Below are 14,265 nucleotides of genomic sequence, written 5' to 3' on the forward strand. Positions count from 1 at the left end.
AGGTGTGTTGTTTTTTGTCGGTATAAAATCACGGTTTTCATTGGTTAGTCTCATTTTCAGTGTAACATACGCATAATCGGAATACTTGAAAGGATATAAACTACGAATTAAACGTAGGCTAAGCAACCCATAGGCTATTGTACAGAACACGCTCAGTTGGCGTAACGTGTGTTTCTCCCTGGAGACATTTCTACTCCAAGCTGCCTTATTGCAATATGTCAGACAGAGGGCGTTAATGGGAGTACACGCAAAGTAGGTAAAGGGGACTATTATCTCATACCATACTGTAAATGTCCCTATCAGCTGACACGTACCACCCCTAGGTTGATTACAGTGTTGTCCTGTCATCCCTTACAATCAAACGTGGATTGTGCTTTATCCTTGGTGATTGATTTGAGTTCACCGGATGCACTGGCCACTCACAGAACTGGTGTGTGTGCATGCAGCAGTATGGATCTGACGAGGCTTCCAATGGAGAACGACCGCCGCTCTCTTTCAACATGTCCAGCCCTTTACCCGTGGCTCCTTCGCGGTTAAGGGGGTTCGCTCAGGAGAGGCGAGCACTCCCTCAGTCGAGAGTAATGGTGGTTTTTTCAACCGCTAGTGAGGCTGATAAACCAGGCGATGCAATGTCTAGTGCAGGCTCTGTGAAGGGTGATTTCCGAAAGCCATCCACTCCCGCACCGAACCTAAATCTGGGCAAGTCTCTCAGCACCACGTTAAACGCATCGCCATCTCCAGAGGTGAGGAGATGGGCGTTTGTTGTTGTTTATCCAGGGACCTTTGTGACTAAAGGTGCTTAATTAGGATGTGAGTTCAATGGCTATATAGACGTCGTTATCGCTGAGAATCTCATTATCTTTGCACCCTTTCTGTACAATTCAGCATTGTTTTTTAGATAGATCAGAAAGAAACTGTAAATTATATGGATCCGTCTCCACAGGCAACGTAGGTACGTTCAGTTCGTTTGAACGCTTGCTACGTTGCGGAACGGGTTGTACTGAACGACACGTTTCCCCAAAACATTATTGTACGTTCTTGAACAGACTTTGAGATACGTTTGCTACCGTTTGATGTGTGGTGAGGTGTGGCTTGAAGCAATAAGTTACTTATTTAAAGGCCAGTGGCCATGCTCACAGCGTTCCACAACCCAACCCTGCCCTGTTTTCAACTGGTCTTCAGTACAGCACTGTTTCCGTTCAGTTGAACGTTCCAGAACGTAAACACGTACTGAACGCTGCCCATGTATTTCTTCTTCTGGTGTGGTCTTTACCACGATTGGTTCACCACCCACACAGAGGGATAGCCCAATTGGCTCTTATTTTCTGTGACAGCCCCTCACTGGGATTGATCTTGAATCGTGTAAAGGGAAACCCTTGCCTATAGTGTCATGTCTAATGACTGTCACTTTTGATGATGGGCCCAATATGTCTGGTCGATATCCGCCTTGTGATTATAATATCCTTAGCAGTAATCCCATCCTCTTATTGCTGATACCATGGCTAAGGGCTGTGTCCAGGCACTCCGCGATGCGTCGTGCTAAAGAACCGCCCTTAGCCGTGGTATATTGGCCATATTACCACACCCCCGCTTGTGCCTTATTGCTTAAATATATATGTAGATGCCTACTGGACAACTTTATTTGTATTGCTTTTAAGTCTTTTAATACATTTTTATCTTGTTAATAACACATTTATTCGAGATAGCTATTTGTGTAGGTAGCTATCAAGTAAACAACATTTGTGGGTTTTATTTGTTTAGACACACCTACTCATTCAAGGGTATTTCTTTATTTTTACTATTGTATTTTGACTATATTCTACATTGTAGAATAATAGTGAAGACCTCAAAACTATGAATTAACACATATGGAATCATGTAGTAACCAAAAAAGTGTTAAACAGTGGCACAGTGGTCTAAGGCACTGCATCGCAGTGCTAGAGGCATCGCTACAGACCCGGGTTCGATCTTGGGCTGTATCACAACTGGCTGTGATCTTGAGTCCCATAGGGCGGTGCACAATTGGCCCAGCGTCGTCCGGGTTAAGGGAGGGTTTGGCCGGGGTAAGACGTCATTGTAAATAAGAATTTGTTCTTAACTGCCTTGCCTAGTTAAATAAAAAGAATAAACAAATACAAAGCTGTCATCAAGGCAAAAGGTGGCTACTTTGAAGAATCTAAAATATATTTTGATTTAACACTTCTTTGGTTACTACATGAATCCATAGTTTTGATTTATTTCACTATTATTCTACAATGTAGAAAATAGTACTAATAAAGAAAAACCCTTTGAATGAGTAGGTACGTCCAAACTTTTGACTGGTACTGTATGTGTGTATATATATATTTATTTATTTGGCTACTGTGAAGCAACTGCAAAAATCGTATTTAAACCTTATTTAACTAGGCAAGTCAGTTAAGAACAAATTCTTATTTACAATGACACCCGACCCTAACCCGAACGATGCTGGGCAAATTGTGCGCCGCCCTATGGGACTCCCAATCATGGCCGGTTGTGATACAGCCTGGAATCGAACTAGCACACTAATGACGCCTCTATCACTGAGATGCAGTGCCTTAGACCACTGCGCCACTCGGGAGCCCCAAGATTAGAGGTGATCGAAGAAAAAAAAGACAATGACAATAGTTATTTATTGTTGATGAGTTCTGTATTTGCACTTGTCACATTTGAAAACGTTTAGTAAAATTGGTCTGATGTTATATAAAAGTAATAAAATAAAATAAAATGAATTCATGATTATGGTATCTAATGGAATCCACCTTTAAAAAAAAAAAAATAATAATAACATTTACTGTATTTTATGCACAGACCTTCCAAAATGGATAATGCACTGTCCTGATTTTTTCCAATCACTCGTAGTTTCCTGAGGTAATTTCTCTCAATGTGGGTGGCACCTTCTTCACCACCCGTCTGTCCACATTACGGCGCTATGAAGACACCATGCTCGCCGCCATGTTCAGTGGACGCCATCACATCCCACGTGATGCTGAAGGTCGCTTCTTCATTGACCGGGATGGGGCATATTTCAGGTGAGCACTCTTCAAATAGCCTGCGGCAAAACATGCTTTTTACATGTTAATAATAGTGAGTGAGCATGCCAGACCCTTATTCTACAACACTTTTGACATGAAAGCACCATTAACAGGTTGACTGACAAAATGGCAAGGTGGGCTATCCATGTCTAGACAAGGTTGAATGAACAGATGATGAAGGATGGTGGATGCAATTTCAACTCAAAACCGTGTGTGTTTGCATGTTCCTTGTATAGGGACATCCTGAACTTCCTGCGCGAGGGCGAGCTACCTCAGAGGGATCATGTGAGGGCGGTACACAGGGAGGCCCTGTACTATGCTATTGGTCCACTGTTAGACAGCTTGGAGGACACTCAGCCACTCACAGGAGAGAAAGTCCGCCAGGCCTTCCTCGACCTCCTGCCCTACTACAAGGGTAACTGGCACTCTACTTTCACCCGCTAACCCTATTGCATATGGTTGCTTATGTGTAAAGGCCCAGTGCAGTCAAAATTCTGTTTTCCTGTGTTGTATCATATTGGACAACAGATGAGGAAACTAACACTTTAAAAGTGTCAAAAAATGTGATCAGTGTTACTTCCTGATAGTTGCTGGTTGAAAATGCACTACATGGCTAAAAGTATGTGGACACCCCTTCAAATTAGTGGATTCAGCTATGTCAGCCACACCTGTTGGTGACAGATGTATATAATTGAGCACACAGCCATGCAATCTCCTTTGACAAACATTAGCCTGTACTGACGAGCTCAGTGACTTTCAACGTGGCATCGTCATAGAATGCTACCTTTCCAACAAGTCAGTTTGTCAAATTTCTGTCCTGCTAGATTTGCCTCTGTCAACTTTAAGTGCTGACATTGTGAAGTGGAAACATCTAGGAGCCACAAAGGCTCAGCCGCGAAGTGATAGGCCACACAAGCTCACAGAACGGGACCGCCGAATGCTGAAGCGCATAAAAATCGTCTGTCCTCGTTTGCACCACTCACTACCGAGTTCAAAACTGCCTCTGGAAGCAATGTCACCACAATAACTGTTCGTCGGGAGCTTCAAGAAATGGGTTTCCATGGTCGAGCAGCCACACACAAGCCTAAGATCACCGTACCAAGCGTCGGCTGGAGTGGTGTAAAGCTCGCCGCCTGGACTTTGGAGCAGTGGAAATGCGTTCTCTGGAGTGATGAATCACGCTTCACCATCTGACAGTCCGGCGGACAAATCTGGGTTTGGCGGATGCCAGGAGAACACTACCTGCACAAATGCATAGTGCCAACTGTAAAGTTTGGTGGAAGAGGAATAATGGTCTGGGGCTGTTTTTCATGGTTCGGGCTCAGCCCCTTAGTTCCAGTGAAGGGAAATCTTAACTCTACAGCGTACAATGACATTCTAGACGATTCTGTGCTTCCAACTTTGTGGTAACAGGTTAGGGAAGGCCCTTTCCTGTTGCGGCATGACAATACCCCGTGTACAAAGCAAGGTCCATACAGAAATGGTTTGTCGAGATTTGTGTGGAAGAACTTGACTGGCCTGCACAGAGCCCTGACTTCAAACCCATTAATGTTCTTGTGGCTGAATGTTCCAACATCTAGTGGAAAGCCTTCCCAGAAGAGTGGAGGCTGTTATAGCAGCAAAGGGGGGACCAACTCCATATCAATGCCCATGATTTTGGAATGAGATGTTCAACGAGCAGGTGTCCACATACTTTTAGCCATGTAGTGTATGTTAGAGAAAGACCCCACTGAATGATTCAGAACTAATTTGTCTTTGTAAAAATTTATTTTATAACATAAGGAAGTGAAATGTCATCACCAAAGCGCTCTGCACAGAGTGGGTGGACACCCTAGAATATGTTCTATGCAGTTATGAATTCATATATACTTTTATAAATGCTTAGCAAATGTTATAATGCATTTTTATGGGTGTAATAGGAGGCACCATAAAGTCATTACACCCAGGTGGTCCATAGAAACTATTATCCATCTTTTCATCCCCATCTTAGCTTTTTTAAACAGGAAATCTCTGGAATACTGCCTTTGAAACAGACAATGTGTCTCCCACCAGGGGCTGGGTTAGGCAGAGATAGAAACAGGCAGACAGGCAGATGAGAGACTAGCATGTGATTAATCCTACGCTGATGCCTCTCTCGCTCTTTCTTTCTTTCTATTCCTATCTATCGCTCTTTCTCTTTGAGCCTCGTCCTCCCATACTAATTGCATGAATGGGTCTATGGGCGCCCACTCTCTGCCATCGTGATGATGCCAGAGAGCGAGAGCACAACTCACTACCGAGTTCCAAATTTCCTCTGGAAGCAATGTAACCACAATAACTGTTCGTCGGGAGCTTCAAGAAATGGGTTTCCATGGTCGAGCAGCCACACACAAGCCTAAGATCACCGTACCAAGCGTCGGCTGGATTGGTGTAAAGCTCGCCGCCTGGACTCTGGAGCATTGGAAATGCGTTCTCTGGAGTGATGAATCATGCTTCACCATCTGGCAGTCCGACGGACGAACCTGGATTTGGCGGATGCCAGGAGAACCGCTACCTGCCCGAATACATAGTGCCAACTGTAAAGTTTGGTGGAAGAGGAATAATGGTCTGGGGCTGTTTTTCATGGTTCGGGCTCAGCCCCTTAGTTCCAGTAAAGGGAAATCTTAAAGCTACAGCGTACAATAACAATGAGTGTTTTTGTCACAACCCGGTTCGTGGGAAGTGACAAAGAGCTCTTATAGGACCAGGGCACAAATAATAATATAATAATAATCAATACTTTTGCTCTTTATTTAGCCATCTTACATATTAAACCTTATTTGTTCATAAAAAATTGTGAATAACTCACCACAGATTAATGACAAGGGTGTGCTTGAAAGGATGCTAAAAACAGAGAGTCTGTCTTAAATCATTTTCCACACAGTCTGTGCCTGTATTTAGTTTTCATGCTAGTGAAGGCCGAGAATCCACTCTCACATAGGTACGTGATTGCAAAGGGCATCAGTGTCTTAACAGCGCGATTCGCCAAGGCAAGAAACTCTGAGCGCAGCCCTGTCCAGAAATCTGACAGTGGCTTCTGATTAAATTCAATTTTCACAGAACCGCTTGTTGCAATTTCGAGGAGGCTTTCTTTTTCAGATATCGGTAAGTGGACTGGAGGCAGGGCATGAAAGGGATAACGAATCCAGTTGTTTGTGTCGTTCATTTCGGTAAAGTACCTGCGTAATTGCGCACCCAGCTCACTCAGGTGCTTCGCTATATCACATTTGACATTGTCCGTAAGCTTGAGTTCATTTGCACACAAAAAAATCATACAATGATACAAAGACCTGTGTGTTGTCCTTGTTAATGCAGACAGAAAAGAGCTCCAACTTCTTAATCATAGCCTCAATTTTGTCACGCACATTGAATATAGTTGCGGAGAGTCCCTGTAATCTTATATTCAGGTGAGAAAAAACATCATCCAGATAGGTCTGTCGTGTGAGAAACTCGTCCTCATGCAAGCGGTCAGACAAGTGAAAATTATGGTCAGTGAAGAAAACTTTAAGCCTGTATCTCAATTCAAAAAAACGTGTCAATACTTTGCCACTTGATAACCAGCTCACTTCTTTCTGTATGTTGTAAAAGTGTTACAAGCGCTGCCCATATCATTGCATAATGCAGAAAATTCACGAGAGTTCAGGGGCCTTGTATTAACAAAGTTAACCATTTTCACTGTAGTGTCCAAAACGTCTTTCAAGCTGTCAGGCATTACCTTGGCAACAAGAGCCTCTCGGTGGATGCGTACCCAAGTTGCGTCGGGAGCAACTGCTTGCATGTGCGTTACCCCTACACTATGTCTCCCCGTCATGGCTTTTGTGCCATCAGTACAGATACCAACACATCTTGACCACCAAAGTCCATTTGATGTCACAAAGCTGTCCAGTACTTTAAAAATATCCTCTCATGTTGTCCTGGTTTGCAGAAGAGGATGTCTTCCTTAATTGACCCCCCATAAACGTAACGGACATATACCAGGAGTTGTGCCAGGCCCGCCACGTCTGTTGACTCATCCAGCTGTAACGCATATAATTCACTGGCCTGTATGCGAAGCAGTAATTGTTTCAAAACATCTCCTGCCATGCCACTGATGCATCGTGAAACAGTGTTGTTTGATGAAGGCATTGTCTGTATAGTTTTTTGGCCTTTTCCCCCAGCATTGTCCCAGCCATATCCGCGGAAGCAGGAAGAATTAAGTCCTCCACAATAGTATGGGGCTTGCCTGTCCTAGCCACTCGGTAGCTCACCATATAAGACGCTTCTAGCCCCTTCTTATTAATGGTATCTGTTGGTTTTATACATCTTACTACTCGAAAGTCGTCTTTATTCTCGCTCAAAAAACTCCTGTGGCTTATTTTTCAAATTGTCATGTTTCTTTTCTAAATGTCTGCACTAGAGTGAAGGTTTCCCGTGAGAGAGTAATGTGATTGAATGTTAATTATTTGACTAGGCTACCTGTATTTGACATTGTTGTTATTTCGCTGAACACTAGATTGTTTCATTTTATTTTTGGCAGTGAAACGAGGCTACTCAGGGGAGAAAAAAAACGTCATTTTTATTTGGCGTACCCCTGACGGCAATGGCGTGTACCCCAGTTTGGGAATACCTGATCCAATGCGAAGCCTTCCCAGAAGAGTGGAGGCTGTTATAGCAGCAAAGGGGGGACCAACTCTATGTTAATGCCCATGACTTTGGAATGAGATGTTTGTTGAGCAGGTGTACACATACTTTTGGGCATGTAGTGTACATTTTACAAAGGACCTTCTAATCAGCAGGTTTTACATGGGTGGGGTTTTGGCTTGCCTGGTGACATCACCAAGCTCTATAAGTTAATAACGAAAAGCGTTTAAACCTCTCTACCAATAACAGCTAGTTTTCAGGTTACGTATCCTTCCCATTAGGCCACTCCAATTAGTCCCTCACTCAGACCACTCCCAGACAGTCCAAGCAAAATTATTGCTTGAGAAATCAATTTTGGATAAAAAGCTATTTTTCTTGCACATTTGTGGCCTGCTGGAGGTCATTTTGCAGGGCTCTGGCAGTGCACCTCCTTGCACAAAGGCGGAGGTAGCGGTCCTGCTGCTGGGTTGTTGCCCTCCTACGGCCTCCTCCACGTCTCCTGATGTACTGGCCTGTCTCCTGGTAGCGCCTCCATGCTCTGGACACTACGCTGACAGACACAGCAAACCTTTTTGCCACAGCTCGCATTGATGTGCCATCCTGGATGAACTGCACTACCTGAGCCACTTGTGTGGGTTGTAGACTCCGTCTCATGCTACCACTAGAGTGAAAGCACCGCCAGCATTCAAAAGTGACCAAAACATCAGCCAGGAAGCATAGGAACTGAGAAGTGGTCTGTGGTCACCACCTGCAGAACCATTCCTTTATTGGGGGTGTCTTGCTAATTGCCTATAATTTCCACCTTTTGTCTATTCCATTTGCACAACAGCATGTGAAATTTATTGTCAATCAGTGTTGCTTCCTAAGTGGACAGTTTGATTTCACAGAAGTGTGATTGACTTGGAGTTACATTGTGTTGTTTAACCTTTTGTCAATAGGGGGTGCTATTTGCACTTTGTAATAATTTAGTTCCCAAATTAAACTGCCTCGTACTCAATTCTTGCTCGTACAATATGCATATTATTATTACTATTGGATAGAAAACACTCTAGTTTCTAAAACCGTTTGAATTATATCTGTGAGTAAAACAGAACTGGACTTAGAGCAATTTTCCTATGAGGATGTGAGAATGCTGAAATCTGCTTGCTGTTCTGAGATCTGTTTATAAATCTGCCTGTCTTCTATTGGTTGAGATGCACTGCATACGTCTTCCCCTGGGTGTCAGCGAATAGTGAGAATTGAAATGGAGTTGCTAGGCAGAACTGAGAGGTTATAAATGGCCTGGGAACGTAGGGTCCGGTCTTTGTTCACTTCGCTCTGACGCAGGAAGGACCTCTGGCTGTGGCTCTAGAACGCTCCGGTTATAGGCCTTAGATATATCCGGCTCTGTTGTTATTCGTTATAGGTGTTAAAGACATCATAATGTTGTTATATTAAACCGAGTTATATCAGTTTATATCGGTATATTGCGATTTTCGGATATTTATTTGTCCTGCGTTTTAGGGAGTTGGGCACGTCTTGCCCACATGGCTAATGTTTACTGCTAATTCCAACGTTGTAGACGACATTCTACAACCGAGTAACGATTCTTTTGGACAAAGAACACCTTTCCCAAGATTCTGATGGGAGTTCATCAAAAAGTAAGAAGTATTTATGATGTTAATTCGTTGTTCTGTTGAAAAATGTAGAACAGATATTCTGCCAATAATCTAGGTGCGGTCTCGCTTTAACGCACGCTGTATGTTGTAGTAACGTTAATTTAAAAAATCTAACACAGCGATTGCATTAAGAACTAATGTATCTTTCATTTGCTGTCCAACCTGTATTTTTTAGTCAAGTTTATGATTAGTTATCGATTAGATTAGGTGCCTCTCCCATGATTTCTCCCGACATATTGTTGGCATCCTGGCTACTTTTCTCATTGTATAACCACGATTTGTGCCGCTAAATATGCACATTTTCGAACAAACTCTATATGTATTGTGTAATATGATGTTATAGGACTGTCATCTGATGAAGTTTTGAGAAGGTTAGTCAAAAATGTAATATCTTTTGCTGGTTTATTCGCTATCGCTAACGTGCATGAATCAATGCTGCTGTGTGGTTGGCTATTGTAGTAAGCTAATATAATGCTATATTGTGTTTTCGCTGTAAAACACTTAAAAAATCTGAAATATTGGCTGGATTCACAAGATCTTTGTCTTTCATTTGCTGTATGCTGTGTATTTTTCAGAAATGTTTTATGATGAGTATTTAGTTAATTCACGTTGCTCTCTGTAGTTATTCTAGTCGCTTTGGTGAGAGTTGTGATGGTGGCTGCAATGGTAAACTATGATTTATACCTGAAATATGCACATTTTTCTAACAAAACATATGCTATACAATAAATATGTTATCAGACTGTCATCTGATGAAGTTGTTTCTTGGTTAGTGGCTATTTATATCTTTATTTGGTCGAATTTGTGATAGCTACCTATGCAGGAAAAAAATGGTGGAGTAAAAAAAGTTGTGTCTTTTGCTAACGTGGTTAGCTAATAGATTTACATATTGTGCCTTCCCTGTAAAACATTTTAAAAATCAGAAATGATGGCTGGATTCACAAGATGTGTATCTTTCATCTGGTGTCTTGGACTTGTGATTTAATGATATTTAGATGCTAGTATTTACTTGTGACGCTATGCTAGGCTATGCTAGTCAGCTTTTTTACTGATGGGGGTGCTCCCGGATCCGGGATTGTGTGGAAGTAGAAGTTAAGTGTTCCCTTTATTTTTTTGAGCAGTGTATTTTGGAAAAACTTGGACTGGAGTGAAGTAAGTTATCCCTTGTATTGTTTCCAGATAATCTGGAGCGCATCGTGGAGATCGCCAAGCTGCGGGCCATGCAGAGGAAGGCGCGCTTCGCCAAGCTGAAGATCTGCGTGTACAAGGAGGAGATGCCCATCACGCCGTACGAGCGGCCACTCTTCAACTCACTGCGCTTCGAGCGCACGGAGAGCGAGGCCAAACTGTTCGAACACCACTGTGAGGTGGATGTGTCGTTCGGGCCCTGGGAGGCGGTGGCGGATGTTTACGACTTGCTCCACTGCATTGTCAGCGACCTGGCGGAGCGCGGCATCACTGCCGACCAGCAATGCATCGGCGTCTGCGACAAACACCTCATCAACCACTACTACTGCAAGAGGCCAATCTACGAGTTCAAGATCACATGGTGGTAAAGCAGTGGGAAGACAGAACTCTCTCCCTTCCTGTCTGTCACTGTGTTTTTTGTTGTGAGGTGGACTTGTGTCGTAATAGGCTGACTGATCTCCTTCCTGGTCCCTCAGGTTGAGAGAGAAAAAGGGTTGTCAATGTTATTCCCCCTTTTCAAGAACTGAAACCTATGAAGTGCTGAGTCAGACAGTTGTTGTTCTGTTTCCTTATTGAATAGTTGTGACCTCTGTTTCTTTTTTTATAAACGGCATTAACCTAGGCTATCATTGGCTGTTTTATTGTGTTAAACTCTGGGATTTTTTGTGCTCATCCAAGCTTGTGGACCATCAAGTTTTTCAGAAAAGGGTCAAGTTAATCTCATATTGTGATTACAGTGTTGTCTGTCCCTTTGGCTTAATTCTTACTTATGCTATTATGTTTTCTACGCTTTGCGTTTCTGTGTTAGCCACTTTGATGGTCGCGAGAGAAAGCCTTCACAAATTAACTGGATGCAATTTAGCAAGCTGATGAAATTTCTCATGTACTGTATATACAGTCATATGAAAAACTTTGGGCACCCCTGACAATTTCCATGATTTCCATTTATAAATAATTGGGTGTTTGGGTCAGCAATTTCATTTTGATCTATCAAATAACTGATGGACACAGTAATATTTCAGTAGTGAAATTAGGTTTATTGGATTAACAGAAAATGTGCAATATGCATCAAAACAAAATTAGACAGGTGCATAAATTTGGGCACCCCAATAGAAAAATCACATCATTATTTAGTAGAGCCTCCTTTTGCTAAAATAACAGCCTCTAGATGCTTCCCATAGCCTCTGAGTGTCTGGATTCTGGATGAAGGTATTTTGGACCATTCCTCCTTACAAAACATCTCCAGTTCAGTTAGGTTTGATGGTTGCCGAGCATGGACAGCCCGCTTCAAATCATCCCACAGATTCTCAATGATATTCAGGTCTGGGGACTGGGATGGCCATTCCAGAACATTGTACTTGTTCCTCTGCATAAATGCCCGGGTAGATTTTGAGCAGTGTTTTGGGTCGTTGTCTTGTTGAAATATCCAGCGCCGGCGTAACTTGAACTTTGTGACTGATTCTTCAACATTATTCCCAAGAATCTGCTGATATTGAGTGGAATCCATGCGACCCTCAACTTTAACAAGATTCCCAGTACCGGCACTGGCCACACAGCCCCACAGCATGATGGAACCCCCACCAAATTTGACTGTGGGTAGCAAGTGTTTTTCTTGGAACGCTGTGTTCTTTTGCCGCCATGCATAACGTCCCTTGTTATGACCAAATAACTCAATCTTTGTTTCATCAGTCCACAGCACCTTATTCCAAAATGAAGCTGGCTTGTCCAAATGTGCGTTTGCATACCTCAAGCGACTCTGTTTGTGACGTGTGTGCAGAAAAGGCTTCTTCCGCATCACTCTTCCATACAGCTTCTCCTTGTGCAAAGTGCGCTGAATTGTTGAACGATGCATAGTGACACCATCTGCAGCAAGATGATGTTGTAGGTCTTTGGAGGTGGTCTGTGGGCTGTTTTTGACCGTTCTCACCATCCTTCGCCTTTGCCTCGCCGATATTTTACTTGGCCTGCCACTTCTGGCCTTAACAAGAACTGTGCCTGTGGTCTTTCATTTCCTCACTATGTTCCTCACAGTGGACACTGATAGCTTTTTGTAGCCTTCCTCTAAACCATAATGTTGAACAATCTTTGTTTTCAGGTCATTTGAGAGTTGTTTTGAGGCCCCCATGTTGCCACTCTTCAGAGGAGAGTCAAAGAGAACAACAACTTGCAATTGGCCACCTTAAATACCTTTTCTCATGATTGGATGCACTTGTCTATGAAGTTCAAGGCTTAATGAGCTCACCAAACCAATTGTGTGTTCCAATTAATCAGTGCTAAGTAGTTACAGGTATTCAAATCAACAGAATGACAAGGGTGCCCACATTTTTGCATAGCCTATTTTTCACATCTGATTTAATTTCACACAACTTAATATTGCTACACTAAAAATCTTTGTCTGGACAATACCCCAGTACTCAGCTTTTATTAGAAAATGAATGGCATGCCACTGATCATTTTCTGTGACGACAGAGTAAATTATTATGCAGCCTCAGAGGGGTGCCCAAACTTTTCCATACGACTAGCTACGTGTAGAGTAAATGTCTATTTTTGTTACTGATGCTGGTGTTTTCTGTCACTTACTCTCCCATAAACCTTTAGAAGTTCTAGGTTAGAGACACAAGTAAATGTAGATGTTCTTTGCTATACGGTCTGTGATCAGCAAGGCTTTGGAAAGTCATTCTCATTTTACTATTCCAGTTTGAGAGACCCAAAGTCAATTAGAGAGTTTAAAATCAAATAGGTTAAAGGGGCATGGGCAAAGTTATTTTACTTCAGTTGCCTCATGAGAGATCCAAGATATTGCTTTTTTTTACTCTAAATGTTTATCTTGCAGTTGAAAATTATGCATCTTCTTTTTGTAAGAAGAATTCCTGGTGGTGACCCTACTGCCCCAGAATGTATGTCTCTGAAGGGGTTTCTATAGCAGATGGAACATTGACATTTGCTGCTAAAGGTAATTTAAACTTAAAAAGCTATTGTCAATTTAGCAGATTTTTTACGATACTTTACATTTATCTGATATTTGCCATTATTCAATAATTTAATCTTCTTTTGCAGCATGACATAGATTAGTCACACAAGTTTCATAGATCATTTTATATGACATGATATTTCTACTGATTTAAACAAATTCAGATTAAGTGCCTTTTCTTAAGGGCAACTGTTTCACTTACACTTACATGGAGTTTAAACCAGGAAACCACACAATATTTCTAATCAAAGACTGCAGTGACAGTATTGTCACCTCCCCCATGGGTTCTGTTTTCTTTCTTGTTCCCCATGTTGTTGTTTAATTATTTAGTGAATGTGTATTAGATTTTCAGATGTCATAATATGTCCATTTTAATTACATTTTCATAGAATAGGCTACAAGTTTTAGTTTTAGAGGGATTATGTGCAATTTACTGTTTGTACAGAACCTGTATTTCTGTTGTCAAAAATGTATGTGAATCCATTACTTTGATAGTTTTCAGAAGGTAATACAATTACAAGAACACAATACCGTATGTCCAGACGACTGGGGTTATCCAGTATAGGCTCATTAATGCTTTAAAACAGAACAAACAATAATGTAAGTCAGGTAGATCAAGATCAAGATTATCACATTAGATAATGTGACTGTCTTTTCCCTCTGTTTAACTGTGATTCTAGGACTAGGTTGAGTAATTGACAAAAAGTGTTAAGAGTTGCCACTTTCTTAATCGATTGGATTTTGTTGATTTTATGAA

General features: G+C 42.0%; 1 protein-coding gene across 1 annotated transcript; it reads left to right on the forward strand.

Moving 5' to 3' along the window:
* Positions 1-347: 347 nt before the first annotated feature.
* LOC120044337 (BTB/POZ domain-containing protein KCTD7-like) lies at positions 348-11,159 on the forward strand. Its single transcript, XM_038988953.1, has 4 exons — positions 348-743; positions 2,881-3,050; positions 3,290-3,468; positions 10,529-11,159. Exons 1-4 carry the CDS (start codon positions 441-443, stop codon positions 10,903-10,905), a joined length of 1,029 nt encoding a protein of 342 aa, XP_038844881.1. The 5' UTR covers positions 348-440; the 3' UTR covers positions 10,906-11,159.
* Positions 11,160-14,265: the final 3,106 nt, after the last annotated feature.

Source organism: Salvelinus namaycush, chromosome 3 (genome assembly GCF_016432855.1).
Source record: "Salvelinus namaycush isolate Seneca chromosome 3, SaNama_1.0, whole genome shotgun sequence".
Lineage (NCBI taxonomy): Eukaryota > Metazoa > Chordata > Actinopteri > Salmoniformes > Salmonidae > Salvelinus > Salvelinus namaycush.